General features: G+C 39.5%; 1 protein-coding gene across 1 annotated transcript in view; it reads right to left on the reverse strand.

The window, feature by feature from the left end:
• Nucleotides 1-1,160: 1,160 nt before the first annotated feature.
• Nucleotides 1,161-16,461, reverse strand: part of ANTXR1 (ANTXR cell adhesion molecule 1) — a gene marked incomplete at its 3' end in the record, with an annotated part of 210,237 nt that continues 194,936 nt past the window's right edge. The window contains exon 18 of the mRNA XM_084234447.1: nucleotides 1,161-1,421. Within this exon, the coding sequence (XP_084090573.1) occupies nucleotides 1,161-1,421 (261 nt within the window). The remainder of the gene's footprint in view (nucleotides 1,422-16,461) is intronic.

Below are 16,461 nucleotides of genomic sequence, written 5' to 3' on the forward strand. Positions count from 1 at the left end.
GCATCTGTGTGTTGCACATCTTGTGTATTTCCCTTGGGTTGACAGCTGATTTTTGTGATATGTTGAAAAGCCAAGAAGAAATATATTTGTATCTACCACACATATCTCTTTTGGGGTCAATCTTTTGCTTCATGATCCTTACTATGTCAGAACGATGGTCTCTCATCTCTACCTAGAGAAGTCTCTGGTGCAAAACTTTATCAAAAGAGAAAGGAAAAAAAAAGTTGCAAAATTGGTAGTGCTAATGACACCATTTTGGGGAGTTCAACTCATTTTTATATCTGGAAAATGAATCAGTTGTATTTCAAGTAATTTAAACCAAAGTAAAATCTTGATTTTTAACCTGAATCATTAACAGGTCCTTCTTTGCCAAAGCTGTTGTCTGTTGGGTCACAGCCAGTCACCTCTAGCTGCTGATGCTGATGGCCTGTGGGTTTCAGAAACTGTCTGATGCGCCCATCAATACTCTCGATGCCAATGCACACATCTGATTTCACTTACACAGCAACATGGCAACGTACCTTTTTTCCATCAGTGGACACTTGCTCTCTTCCTCACTGGGAAACTGGGAGAATTTGAAAGGAAAGTGAGGCACACTTCAGGAAAGCATGCTTCTGGATAACTATCTGATGTTGAGTTTTTCGCCACAATGGGAAACTCAAGTTTTCATAAAGTTGTAGACAAAGGATTTCCACCTTCCTAGATGAGGACTCCTTGATGCCTAGGCCAAGGGTCTAGGGTAAAGTGGAGGAGGAAAGGCAGCATTTAGAAACCCAGCAGTGTTATTTCTTATCCAACTCTGCATTTCACCTTCAGAGAAAAATGATTTTCTTATTGGTCTCCATGAGACACAATCCCATTTAGAGCATATCAGCAGTTTCACTCTCTCTGGAACCTTCTAGACTGGTTGGTTGACTAGAATTGTGACTGTGGTTGCCTCATTATTTGTTTTCAGGCATTTCAAGATTTCTATTTCCGCTGATCACAATTGTTGGCATACTGGCATTACAAACCAATTTTAAAGTGTGTGAATGTCAGTGGGCTTTATCACCACTCATTTCCAAAGCAGAAGTCTCCTCTAACTGGAAAGACTTGTTCTAACACCACAGAGGAGCCTCCTCCCCAAAGTTTCTGAGAACCCAGAGCATGACCTTTGGGATTTAGACAGAGGGCCTAGGAGGAGGTCGGGAGGGGGGTGGTGCCCTGTTGGGAGGTGGAGCCTGAGGAGGAGGAGGGAGGGTGGAAGGTGGGGATGGAATTGGTGGTGTGGGAGCACTGGGGGGTGGGGGAGGGCAGTGGGGTGCAGGTGGTGGTGGGGTATAGATAGGGGCAGGAGGTGGTGAGGTGGTGTGGTAGGAGTTGTTGAGGGGGTACTTGGCAGGCTGGTTGTTCTTGACTCTGGTGAAGTTGATACAGCGCCCCTGGAAGAGAATCAGAGAGGAGACATGAGTTGATGATTGCAGTGGCCTTATATACAACAGGGCAGTTGGGAAGTGTAGTGTGTGGCTTCAAAGAAATATGTAGAAAGCAAACACTTTATGAAAATGTTTTACTGGTACATAGTAGAACTTGACAACAAATAAGCCCCACATTTCCTTTTTCTGGGCTTACTGTGTTGCAGAATTATTTGTTAATGTTTATTTTTCCTGGAACATCTCTACCAAGGGAGAAGGAAGAGAATGGTAATGACCTTAACTGGATGCACAGGATTAAGCCAAATATAGATGCCATCGAAATTAATATCCTCAATAGCCTTGTCAGCCAAATATTATCTTTAAATGTTCCATTTCATAAATGAGGAACCTGAGGTTCAGAAAGGCAAAGTCATCTTCTCAAGTTCACACAGTGAGGAGTGTGATTGGTGATTCAAACCCAAAATAGACTGCAGAACTACTATACCTCCAGCTATACTATATTGTCTTATAAAATGAGGTCCTCAAATTTTATAAACAAAGGTAATACATTTCTTTGTTTTTTGAATTCTTAAGAACATTCCAGTTTATTCTGCCCACATATAATGAACTCATATATTAAAATGTAATAATGAGCATAAAATTGTCATTTATGCTTCTTAAAAATATTGCCTTTATTTTGTCATTTAAACAAACATACTATTAAAGGAACTTATAGGTTTTTATTTTTAAGTACCAGTCACTTGACTACAGTAACTTAATAAGCAGCTATATTCCTCTTATACCCTTTCAGTCATAAGAATCTTTGTGATAAATCTTTTTTTATTATTTTTTAAATTATAAATTATGAACCATTGTAACTAGTGATTAGATGGAATATGAACTTATATCTAAGTAATAAATTTCTTAAAAAACAGTTTCATTAGAATTATTTTTTTTCATTGATCAAAATTTTTAAATTTTCACTTATATTTTAACTACATTATTTCATTGAGGTAATGTTGGTCTACAACACTGCATATGTTTTAGGACTATAGCTTTGGGCCTCTTCAGATGTATGTTACCATATCACACCTATCATCAAAGCACCTAAAATCCCCCACCGTAATCCCCTCCCCTCTTCTGGTAGCCTCAGTTCTGCAATCATATTTCAAGACCTTGTTCTGGCTTATTTTTGTCTGTACCTTTGTCTATACCTTGTTCTGGTTTATTTTTTTCTGTATCTTCTTTATATATTCCACATATAAAGAAACATATATTTGTCTTTATCCTTGTGACTTACTTCACTTAGCATAATCCTTTCCAGTTCTGTTCATGTTGTTCCAAATGGCAAGATTTCATCTTATTTAATAGTTGAGTAGTATTTCATTGTGTACATATACTACATCTTCTTTATCCATTCACCTGTCATTGGGCATTTAGTTTGTTTCCATAGCTTGACTATTGTAAATAGTATTGCAGTGAACAATGGAGGGTATGTATCTCTCTGAATTAGTGTTTTTTGCATCCTTCAGGATGTAATCCCTAGGAGTGGGATTGCTGGATCATATGATAGATCCATTTTTAATATTTTGAGAAACAGTTACACTATTTTCCACAAGGGCTGGACCAGTCTATATTCCCACCAGTAGTAGAAGAGGGTTCCTTTTTCTCCACGCCCTCACCGACACTTGTTCTTTCTGGTATTTTTGATGTGGATCATTCTTGCAGGTGTGAGATGGTTTTGATTTGCGTTTCCCTGATCAGTGTGGTTTTGATGTGCATTTTCCTAACTAGTGATGACGAACATTTTTCATGTACCTATAGGCTATGTGTATGTCTTTGGAGAAGTGTTTATCTCTGCTGCCTATTATTTGCACTTTTTATTGTTGAGTTTTTTTTTGAGTTGTATGAATTCTTTGCAGATCTTGGATATTAGCCAAAAGTAACTTATTTCCATTACATTCTTGGAGACAGTAGATTAGCAACATGAGCTTCTCCTATATTGTAAATTGGGTGACAAATGAATGTGTTGTCTGTGTTGTCAAATGTAGCAAATTGGGGTGATTCTCAGAGGTCCTCATGTATTTTCCTCTCCAGCCTCCTTTTGCCCCTTCAATTGCCAGTGCTGGGTAGATAATTAAAGAGGTAGCTATTTCTACAGATGTGAACAAGACAGTTTCTGTTCCATGCTCTGCCTTATCCAAAGCAATACCATGAACAATTTAGCTTGCCTTGGCCCTGGTTGAGGGAGTTCCTCTTCTTGCACCTGCCTAGGTAGCTTTAGGTTCTTAAGAAATACGATATGGGGACAATTTATTGCAGAGCAGGTATCAACCCTGAATTCTGCTTTTTACCTACCCTTCTGCAATCCAGACTGGACAATGCAGGGCAGACACCTAGAACCCCCCAGCAACCTCTCGAAAGTCTGGACTTCAAATCCAGCTCTGAAAGCTCTTTCTTTCCTGTGGGCTCTTCTCTCTCTGCTCTCCAGATTCCTGGTCTCACCTTCATTTCTCCCCAGCAGAGACCTCTAGTCTTAAAAGGCACTTGAGAGCCTCCCACCCAACACGTAGCTCTGCAAGGGACAGAGCACAGGACCTCCTGGTGCCTGTACTACTTTCTCTTTCCCATAAGATCCTCCCTTACTGCTTGGGCAGAATACTGGTCACCTTTGTGGGGTCCTGGCCTCCCTCAAAACTCCCCAAGTTCATGGGGCATCTTATTGTTCTCTCTCTTGTGTGTCTTGTATGCCAACAGAATCCCTCCACAAAGAAGCTGAGGCAGGGCCTTGTTTCTCTGTGGCTGCACTGCCCCTTTCTCCTTCTGCTTATTTTTAAACCCAATACAGTGCAACACTGGGGCTAGGGTGGGGATGTGGACTTTTCCTGGCTTCACCCTCAGCCTGGATACCTACTTGGTGGTGTCATATCTGGATGGGCTATATCCAGAGAGGTGATAGCTTCCCCTTCCTGGTCTTTTGAAGGAGTCTGAGGGGGAATGAAAATGTGGATTTTAAGGACCACAAATGTGATTTGAGACTGGCATAGGATGAGAGCCATAGCAGGGACATGATGCACATTTGTGGGAAACATTGGGGACTGAGTAAACTGTTCCCCACAGGTGAACATCTCACTCATCCTTCCCGTCATGTCAAGTTCTTTTGCCTCCACACATCTTACCCCAATAACTCCAGTCTCCTTATCCTTGCTACTCGCCACAATTTCTTCTCTAACTATTGTCTACACAGCACACTGAAGCCTGCATACTATAATTATTTGATCTGTAGAAGTGGTCTTTTACCTTTACAGTGGTCTTGTTTTGCATCAAAGCCCCACAACTGGGAGCCTTATGGATGCCCTCCACGGCAGGGAGACTCTTGATCAAAATTGCCTTATTTGAAGCCACTTGAAAACTATAGGGCTTTGGGCAATACTAGTTATGAACTGAAATTGCATTTACAAGACAGAATTAGCCAGAGAATCTTGACAAGGAAGGGCCAAGCTTTACTGGACTGCAATTTGTTTAAGAATTACAATGCCATATTTAGATGCCAGCACCCATTTTCTCTGAGCTTGTGTTTCATGAGATTGAACTGGGACTTAATGTTACTAGGTTTAGATTTGGGGCCTACTACTGCAGAAATAAGTTACTCTTGAATATCTTCTCCAGAACTCCAAGATTGTGTTCAAGCTTTTATGCGTAAAGTTGATTTTGTAACCCAGTACTGTATAAATTCCCTGTTGTCCAAGCAGCCCTATTTTACAGCTTTATAAATCTAAGCCTTGGTTACAGTTTATTTATGATTCTGGATAAAACTCTTTCCTTCAAGATGTTAGAATCCTAATGATTACCATCTGTGATAAATTCCTGTAATGGACAACGCAGAGTTGGGATTTACTGTACTACATATTCTGCTCTTCGTTCCTAGACATGCTAAGTCAGACCAAGAGACTCAAGAGATTAATTCCCTTTAAAAATGAAGGAAAATTCTGATTCTGGAGAAGCAGCTGCTGGTGTCTGGTATCAAGGCCCCACTTGGCTGTGCTTTCCTTTCGCCCTGCCCTTAGGGATCAGTGAGGGTAGGCTAGGGTGAGAGTATGTCCATTAATCCAGAGATCCATTTATTTCACATAATTGTGATTCTTAATATTTTTACTAGCAGTTCTTTTGTCCAGAGACAGTCAGGAGTGCCCAGCCTTCCTATTTACAACCCAGGTTAGGATCCCAAAAGGTCCTCAGAGTAACAGATGAGTTCTCTTATGAGTTCTCTCTAGGCCAGCCCCTCCAGCTGCTGCCTCTGTCTCTCTGCCAAAGAAGCTGAAGAATGGGGAAACTTGGGGAAAGGCAAGGATTGCATTCTTATGGTCAGTAACACTGAGGGGTGTACCCACAGGTCTGCTCAGAACGCTGGGCTGTGGCTTTATAGACCCCTAGTCACTAGAGCTGAGCATAACAGCCTAGAGCTCTCAGTAGGCAGCCAGAGGGGAGGGGGACAAATTCACAGCTTTTTCCACATCCCTGCTGTGTGACATCCCACCATGTGATGTGGGGTGGGGATGCTCATATCACCTGCCACTTACAGTCATTATGAGGATTAACTTAATCAGTGTTGGTGAAGTCCTTGGAAATGTGCCTGGCACATGGTGCTTAGTAGGTGAAGTTGAGTCTAGATGGGGAAATGTGTTCAGACACAATAATGACCTTGTCTAGGATAAGGTGATTTGGAAGTAGTATCAGATTTTCTGACTCCTAGTTTAGTGCTTTCTAAGTGGGCACAGGCTAGAGTCTCTGTCTTCCACACCTGGCCTCCATAATAAAACTGGCACAGCAAAAAAAAAAAAAAAAAAAAATCTTGTAGGTTGGACATGTGACAAGACTAGCCCCCCAGAGCCACTCTATTGTGCCCCCCTTCAATCCTCCCTCTGCTACAGAACTCCTGCAACTTATTCTTATAGGACCTCACACCGTGCTTTGTGCATACAATTGACTGACCATGCATTTACACTTACTTATCATCCTGAAAAAAGGTGCAGACTCAGTATAAATGAATCCCCAGGGTCGGTTACAGTAAGAGGCAATTAGGACTTCAGGGAGGGGTGTGGCTACAAATTAAGTTCTTAAACCTGGAGCCAGAGGAGCCAACACAAACACTGTAACACTTAGACCATATAATTGGCCTAAAGATCAGTTTACACGACATCATTTTTTGCTTGCAAGGGGATAATAGAAAGGCCAGATGTTCTCAGTGTCATATCTGCCAAAAACTCTGCACTAGTGTTTGGTTAAAAGGTTGCTAGGATGATTGGTGCTCTTTCGTACACTGGCCTTCAATAAGCAAGTTAAATTCTTTGCAATATTGTTTTTTTGGTGATTTGATTCAGATCCAAGATTTAGCTTTGACCTCAGTTTACCTCAGCTTGCTTATTTACAAAGTATGAACATAGTTATTTCCACACATGAGCAATAAAATACTCTTGTTAAATTCTAAGAAGAAAATGCCACAATATCTCCTGCTAGGTGATGGTTTAGCAAGATGCTAGGTGACTTTCTTCCTGGCTGGTAAGTGGCATCGTGATTGAACTGAATCTTAAGGCACTGAGAAGATTATTAGAAACAGTGAGGCACATAATCTTTTTAATTTATTATTAAAACCATGTGGAGCTACGTATTATTATCTTCACTGTGTAGAAAGGAAACTGAATATTCAGATTTATTTAAATTAGACAACCAAGATTACATTGCACATAATTGGTTGAAGTGGGATTAAAACCAGCTCTGCTTGTTTTAGGCTTTTAGCCCCTTTCCCCTGTATTATTTTGTTTACAATGTGCAAATAATTGACTGTGCAAATAATTCCTTGAAGCACTTGTAGTTGATATCATACAAGGTAGCATTTGTTATAATCCATCAGTTCTTGACATAGCTATCAAGAGATCTTTCCAGATCATGTGTCTGGTCAATTTACTGCCCAAGTCAAAATCCTCCAATGGTTTCCCATCATCTTTAGAATAAAATCCAAATGCCTCCTTTGTGATCTGGTCCTTGCTTACTCTTTCAATTAATTCTTTGCCCTTTTATTGAAGGATGTCCAGCCTGGTCACCCTAAGCCCTCCACATATATTTGTTGGTACTCTTCTCAGTGTAAACATTGCTCCCTGACTGAGCAGGGAATGGGGTGAGCATCTCTGAGGCAGCATTTGAGTCTTCTTGAGTTCTTTATAGTAGCATTTGGTTCAAATCTAAGTTGGAGCTCAACAAATACTCTCAAATCCCTGAGATGGGGCAAGGATTTTAGAAAGCTCAGATTTTCCTTGCAAGTTTAGTTTCTTAGCGGATCAAGGGTCCATGCACTCCTGATGTGAGTTTAGGTCTCTGTAGTCACTCCCTCTAGGTCTTTTTGGCACCTTCTAGGCTTTTGGAGGAAGAGTAGCAAGATCCTATCTGCTCACCTTGATTTCCACATTGAAATGCTATGAAATTACCTTTAAAAATACAGTTTTGGGTTACTTTTGATTGATTTATTAAAAGAATTTTACCTCAACAAAATTCTTTACCTAAATTGCAGGTGCCACACACAGAAGCAATTTGGTGTAATCAGGATGAAAGATCTTGCTGATCTAGTTCTGCCTTCTTTCCAGTCTTGAGCTGCAGATACTGATGGTCCATGGAGAAGAGAGGCAGGAAACTGGAGCTGTGGGGCTATGATCTGCCCTGTGGGTCAGCACTGGGCAGCAGGATTTTTTTACCCCCCATTCTGCCACACACACACTCACTGTGAAACCCTGAGTAAGTCACTTTCTCTCTATAGGTCTCAGCTTCTTCCTCTGTAAATATAGTTGTTGCACTAGCTAGATGATGTCCAAAGGCCTTTCATCCACAATATTTTATGGTTCCATCAAAATTTGAATTGCTTTGGAAACTTTTCCTCAAATACTTGAATCTGAATTCTTTTGGGGTTGCCAATTTGTGCATTTTATACTGAGTTCATATAACTCTTTTGTATTGCATATTTCCCAGTTGGTCATTAGATTTATAAAATTCTAATAAATTGGAAATTCAAAACTGAACTCTGCACCTACTGCTCTTTTGTGACCAGGGTAAGAATTTGAGTTAGCTTGTGAGTTGTGAAATTGGGTGTGTGGAATGACAGGGGAGATGTGAGAGGAGCTGTGGGCTTATTGTGTGCAAGACTTGCCAGTGGTGAGCTCATGTGTGCTGAGTGCTATAAAACATCTGTTTGGGTATCAGGCATGCTCAGTGGAGCGGGAGCTGGCCTTTGGACATGGTTAAAAATATGCCAGGGCTCCCACAATTATACCAAATAGTTTCCTATGAAGAGAGGTCACTTAAGGAAATTGGATTTCACAGGAAGAATACTAAAATAATCAGATGGAAAAAGTATAACGTGTATCCACGTTTCTTCTAATGAATACCTTTTGTCTCTGGCCTAATTCTCTCATTGATTATCTTGTTTGGAGGACTGTAGGTATTTCGCAGGTTACAAATGGACTGGGTTTCTGAAGTTTATTTTAAGTCAGTTATTTAGAATTAGGAGCACAGTTTTTCACTTGTAAATGGGGTGTGGTTCTCAGGCTGGACCCCAAAAGTTTATTGGCATATGGAAGACAATTAATGTAATCCTGCTGAATTTGATGCTCTCCTGATAAATGAGACACATGAACAGGGGGTTGATGGAGGTGTATACTGGATGACTAATAGTGCCTTCTGTCCTTTTTATGATTTCTTCATTTAAGTAATTTAGCAGTTATTTTTTTGACAAATGGTTTTTGAGTGCCAGCTATTTCCTGGACATCTTATAAGGTGCTGCAGACAGTGCTAAACAACCAAAAATATCCCTACTGTCATGATGAATATAGTCTACAGGTGGAGAGAGATAGTAGTCAAGTGATCCCATGAACAAAAACCCCAGCAACCATATTTGTGGTTGATACTGGCTTGGGATTTGTCTATGATACTGGCTTGGGCCATAGTTGATTAGTCAGTGGTGGACACCTAACCTGATTAGCTAGGCTGGTCAGATTCTTTCTTCTGTGATTTTGGAATTGCAGTTGAGTTACTGGCAGTGAATTAGGTTGATCCTTTGAGTAGAGGGGATGTATGTAGAAACTGGGTGATGGTCATCTTTTGCCATGTCCAGGAAAACAGAGTTCTGATTTTATCTCTTAAATATCCATCATATACCTTCACTTTACTTCTCCCTACCCTCACTATTGTTCATCTTCTATAGCTTGGGCTTCTATAGCTTGGGCTACCAGTCTTGCTACCGTCATTCTTTCTCTTTTTCAGTAATATTTTGGTTTCCATATAAAATGTATATGCACATATAAATAAAAATGTATGCACAAACATACATGCACATGTGTTTGCACATATATACATAAAATTTATATATGGGGCTTCCCTGGTGGTGCAGCGGTTGAGCACTGGGCTGTGAAGCTGCCCACAGCTCTGCAGCACCGGTTTGATCCCTGGCCAGCCGGTGAGGGTCCCACATGGCATGCAGACCTCTCCTGCCATGCCCACTGCTCCCCTCAGCAGTGTGCTTCGTCAGTCTGCCTGTTCTGTTCCCACCTCTGGCTCTGGTGAATTCTCTCACCCTCCTGCACTTTTGACTGTACCCAGTGCTAGTATAAATAAATAAATAAATCTTAAAAAAATAAAATAAAATTGATATATGTAAATGTATACATATCCACAGCCACATATTCACAGTTGTTTTCCTGCTTAAACTTGTCAATGCTTTCCTACCTTCTATAGGAAAATATCCAAGTTCTCAGTACACACTGGCTCTGCTCTCTTTTTGTTTCTGCCATCTCACTTCCTTCTCTTTTTTTCAACCTTGCACTTCAACTTTGGTCCATCATTTGTCACAGAGCCACCATAATCTGACTTTTCTTTTGAGAGCCTTCACAAGATGGCACAGAGACACACATCTTGCTTCCTGCTTCTTTCCCAAAGCTGGAGCTCAGGATAAAAGGAAGGGCATGTTGTGAATGGTGATGCCATATTCCTTCTTGACTTCCTGTTCTCCACCTCAAGCTTGTCCCTCTATAAATCACAGATAATAGCCCGCCTTTTGTGTGCTATTCATGGCAAAGAATCCAAGGTCAATCCTTTCAGTTCTTTGACTCATTTTGCTGACACATACACTGGCATTCTCTCCGTAATAACTTCTTTCAATGCCAAAACTGAGGGTAGGATGAAAGCACAAAGGAAATGTTTGGTAACAAGAGGAAATTAAAAAAATGAAAGGGTAGAAATAAAAATGAGACCTCTATAGTAGGATATGAGTAGATACATGGTTTGTTGAGAATTATTAGTGAGATAAGACTTACTTAAGAACAAAATCTAGTTGTATTTCTTCTTTGGAAAAGTATCTTTTTAGCTTTTCTGGCCCATATTAAAAAAAACTGGCAACAACAAATGCTGGTGAGGACGTGGAGGGAAAGAACCCTCTTACACTACCGGTGGGAATGCAAACTGGTTCAGCTACTATGGAAAGTTGTGTGGAGGATCCTTAAAACACTGAAAATGGATCTACCACATGACCCAGTGAGTCCACTCATGGGAAAGGAATGCTGTGAGTCCAAAGGAGGTATAAACGCTAATTTGAAGGGAGACCTTCACTCCTATGTTTACAATAGCTATTTACAATAGCTAAGATATGGAAACCTAAATGCCCCTTAACAGATGAATGGATCAAAAAGATGTGGTATATATACACAATGAAATACTACTCAGTGAGCCAAAAAAAAAAAAAAAAAACCCAAAAAAAAAACAACTCATGCTACTTGAGGCAATATGGATGGAGCTGGAAGGTATTATACAGAACAAAATAAGTCAGAGGGAAAAGAAAAACATCTGATGGTCTCACTTATAAGGAGATTATAGGGAAACCAAACAGAGAATCAGGAAAAAAGACAAAACGCAGTCAAACCATAGATCTGAGGTATATAGCAGGAGAGAGGGAAGCAGAGGATTCAAAACAGGGGAAGGAAGAATATAGGGACTATGGTGATAGTCACAGTTGCTGTTGTGGGGGGATAATTACAGGGTCTACACCTGATGGGAAAAGTCAAATATTGTACAAAAATGAACAACAATGTAAGAAAACAACAAAATCCACCCCCACTCTCTTTAAAAATTTTTTTTTTTAGAAAAAGTTCTACTTTTTCTTTGTGGAGAATACACAAAGGAGGGAGGAGGAAGAGAGAAAAATTTTAAATTGTAGCACTCAAAGTTGACATTTTTATTTTATTTTATTTTTTAAAGATTTATTTATGCATACAAGAACTGGGGTGTAAGCCAGAGGTGCAGGGGGTGAGAGGATTCACCAGAGACAGAGTGGGGAACAGAACAGGCAGATCGACTGAAATACACTGCTGAAGGGAGCAGCGGGTGAGTCAGGAGAGGTCTGCTGTGCCATGTGGGTAACTCCCTGGCTGGCCCAGAATTGAACCCGTGCTGCAATGGCTGTGGATTGCTTCATAGGTTGCATCTTAACCCTTGTGCCACCAGGGAGGCCCTATTTTATTTTTTTTAAGATTTATTTATTTATACAAGAGCTGGGGTACATGCCAGAGGTGTGGGAGGGTGAGAGGATTCACCAAAGACAGAGCGGGGAGCAGAACAGGTAGACTGACAGAAAGCACTGCTGAGGGGAGCAGTGGGTGAGACAGGAAAGGTCTGCTGCACCATGTGGGTATCTCTCTGGCTGGCTGGGAATCAAACCCATGCTGCTAGAGGCTGTGGACAGCTTCACAGCACTGCGCTCAACCCACTGTGCCACTGGGGAGGCTCTCAAAGTTGACATTTTTTGTACTTAACCTTTCAGTGCAAGCATTCTCTCTCTCTCTCTCTCTCTCTCTCTCTCTCTCTCTCTCTCACTCACACACACACACACACACACGCACACACACACAGAGTGGTGCATAAATTTACAAAAATAGTATCGTGTATCACAGTTTTTTTTTAAAACAAAACAAAACAATAGGCTTGGAACATTTCCCCCCTGGCATTTTAATGGTTGCATGATCTTCTATCATGTGAAAGCACCAACTGCAGTTTCTAAAGTCCTTATTGGGCGTGAAGAGTCCATCTACCTTCTGCCTTCTAATTACTCCAACATTACTAAAACTACTGCTGAGATGTTCTACAATCAATTGTTAATCTTTGATTATGGATTTTTGCATCTGATTTCATATGTGAGATTGACTGTTTTTTGTTGTATGCTGTTTTTCTCATCAAAGTTATGTTAACTTCACAAAAGAAATTGGGAAGATTTTTATATTTTAATATAGTCTTTATTGCTGAAATAGCATCAAAGTTATCTGCTCATTAGATACATGAGAAAATTCTCTCAAAATATGGAATTACTGTTTTTCTAGAGAACAGCTCTATGGTGACTTCAGAAGTTTTTGCCACAAGTATTGACCTATTCAGATCTTGTGCTCTTTCTTGGGTCCATTTCCATAATTTATCAATGATTTTCTTAGAAAATCATTCATTTCATCAAGATTTTTAAAGCATTAACTTAAGTTAGCACTTTGTACACAAGAAATTCTTACAGTTAAACATATTTATTTGTAAGTGGTCCTATCTCTTGTCATTATTAATATATATTTATATATTTATACTGTATAAAATGTATTAATATATATTTGTACTGTATACATAATATACATTTATCTGACTTTTTTGACTTTGTAAGATTTATCAATGATGTTGGTATTTCCAAAGAAAAAAATTAAGTTTTCTCAATTCTGCTGCTTTCGCTTTGCTTTCCTTAACATGTTCTTATATTCAGATTCCTTGTTTTTGCCTTCTGTAGATTAGTTTCATATTCTTTTCTAAGTTTTAACTGAATGCTTAGCTCACTTATTTTTATTTCTCTTGTTTAATAATGAAAAAATGAAGGCTATGATTTTTTCCAAATCCTGTAAGTTTTTATTGTGATTTTCCAACCACAATATTATTATTTTCTAGAATTTTAGTAATTATAGTTTTGTTTTTTTTCTTAGATTCAACAGTAATTTATGAAAATATCTTAAAACTTCTAAGTGCTTTAAAAATCTTTAATACTTTATTGCTAACTTCTAGTCTTTTTTTTTTTTTTTTTGGTGGTGTTGGTGGTATGGTGGGAATTGAGGCTTCTCCTTTTTCAGGTTTTCTTTGTTACCTAAGCTATAGTCAGTCTTTACAAATTTTGAAAATAATATAAATTCTTTATTTGATGGGTGCACTGTTAAACAAATTTTCATTTGATTAAAACCTCTATTTTATTTATTTGTTCATTCATTATTTCTTTGATCTGTTCACTCTGTGAATTTATTGACTAGACCCCCACCCAATTTTTCTTAAAAGTACCACCTGCTAACCAATTGCACCCATTGCATACCCTCTAATATTTTAAAGAATTATATTTGCTGAAATTTCACTTTGCTACTTTAGTCACTGGACCACCCAAGAGTAGCAGGGAGGCACACTCTCTCAGGCAGTCTAGGCAGAGAGAATGTCTTCTGTTTCAAAGAAGTCTCTCTTTCTGTTGGATGGCAATTTGTCTGCCAAGATGGCTGCCACCAATTTCTTCCCTTCTGTGTGAATGGGTCACTCCCCCAAGATGAGAAGGAGTCTATTCCTTTACTCCCTTGAATCTGGATTGGTTTGTAATGGTTTTAAATAGTGGAATAGAATGGAAGTGATGTAGTGCTAGCTGTCAGCCTAACTTTAAGAGGCCTGGAAGTTTCTGTTTTCTGTTCTTGGTGTCCTGAGACTCTGCATAAAAAGTCCAGGTAGAGGAACACTGAGCAAAGACAAGTGGGTAAAGAAGTCCTCTTGGTTATCAGTCCAATCAACCTGCCAATGACTCCAACCCTCGCTACTATCTGACTGCGACCTTCATCAGAGACCTCAAGTGAGAATTTGCAGCTGAGCCCAGTCATCCCACAGAAAACAGTAAGTTTAGTCACTATGCTTTGGAGTGGTTTATTATTGAACAATATTGAAACAAGTAGAAACTCATTTCTTTGCCTAGTGGGGTCATTTAGGGTGTGTGGAACTGAGTATAGGAGTTGTAGTTCTCCTTATTTTGGGGGATGTTTAACTTGGCACTTGGCACCCTTCCCAAAGGTACTGGTAAGGAACCAGATCTGTGCTCCATTCATTGTCTGATAGTCTAGGAATTTACATCATTAGATTCTAAGGGCCCCCAGGAGAGAGATAAGATCACTAATGAGAGAAAGGAAATGTTAGCCTGCACTATTAGTTATGAAGCATAGTCTGTTTTGGTGATGAGAAAAGGCTAAACTGGGAGAGGATTGGGAAAGATGTTGCAATATTGAAAATGTTTTGCCTATTTACAAAAAACCTTTCATTTAAAAAATTTATAAATAAATTTTATTTATGCAAGCTTACTCATGTGAGCTTGAGACATCCTCTCACCCACCCCCATGCTGCCAGTGAGTAGCTCAAGGCTGAAAAGTCTCTTGATTCTGCAAACAACCAAAGCACGTGCTCAAATTGTCATTCTGACCTGAAAGTCTTCATAAATATTTCAATAAATACTCTGACAGAGAGGAAACAGTAAAGTAGTCTTGCCACCCAAATGGGGATGAATAAATTCACCTTACATGAAAATCTGCAAAGTGCCCAAGTCTAACCTATGCCTAAGTTACAAGTAGTTACTTGTCATACAAATGAATGAATTAGTAATTCCAAGTAGAGGACTCACTCTAATGGTCTCTGAAGAAGGTCAATATTTGTTGACAAACACAGAAACACACAAGATGACATAAGGAACTGTTTTACAAATGAAATGTTACCATCTGATGCATAAAGCCCTTTCTTAAGTTTCATCATTATATAAAACCATGGCTTATTATGTCTGTACTTAACTAGTTACAGCAAATCTTAAAAAAACAAAACAAAACAAAGCAAAAAACTAGAGACAAAATAGAATTGCAGAAAGGAGATCCAGGAAAAGTGATCAGGTGGCCAAAGCACTATCAGTAGGGCCTGGCTTTAGAAATTCAGACCATTTAGCGAAGCAAGAGATATCATAGATGGCACACTTCAGAGGTAGAATTAGTTGCAAGCATTTGTTGATTCAAGAAAAAGCTTCTTCATGGTGCTTAACAGTCTGACCCAGCATTGCACACCTTGTGTTGTTTCTTAACTTTGCTTTTTCTAAAAATCAGCCAGTGGGACTGACCACTGGCATCAAGTCCAGTGCATACTCCATGGGTCCTATTGAGCAGTGCAGAAATCACTCCTGCAATGAGTCTGCCATTTTGGATGGGTCTTAGTAATAGCATAACTTTATTTATTTATTTATATATTTTTAAAAGATTTATTTATTCATTTACACAAGATGCACAGGAGGGTGAGAGGATTCACCAGAGACAGAGTGGAGATCAGAACAGGCAGACTGACGAAATACACTGTGAGGGGAGCAGTGGGTGAGACAGGAGAGGTCTGCTATGCCACGTGGGACCCTCGCTGGCCAGCCGGGATCGAACCAGTGCTGCAGAGGCTGCGGACAGTTTCACAGTGCGGTGCTCAACCGCCTGCGCCACCAGGGGAGGCCCAGTAATAGCATAACTTTAATGCCCTTTTCTAAGATTTACAAAAACACTGTGGCATGGTCACGCTGAGTGAGTGGAAGTCTGACTCAGGATGAACTAATAATTTTATTCAGAATCTTCCTTCCCTCTTCTTGTCTCTCCCAGTTAACAATCTTGAGAATATTTCTCCTGCCCTTGTTCATGTCCCCAGTCAAATGATTCTGACAAATTAGAACTATCATTAATAGAGTCTTTTTGTTTATTATTTTATTTATGTTCAGGTATTTGCTTTAAAAATTGATTCCTGAAGACTGAACTTGCTTGGCCAAGAGCATTATTTAACTTGGATGCAAAAATGTAAATTTTTATGAAATTACTTATTTTCTAGCCCAACCTCATCCTGCTGTATATAGTCAAAATTCATGGATAAAGATTTGTTTTCTTCTTCTGTATAATGTTAGAAATGTCTTCTTTAGGATTATTCT

This window comes from Talpa europaea (genome assembly GCF_964194135.1).
Source record: "Talpa europaea genome assembly, chromosome: 6".
NCBI lineage: Eukaryota > Metazoa > Chordata > Mammalia > Eulipotyphla > Talpidae > Talpa > Talpa europaea.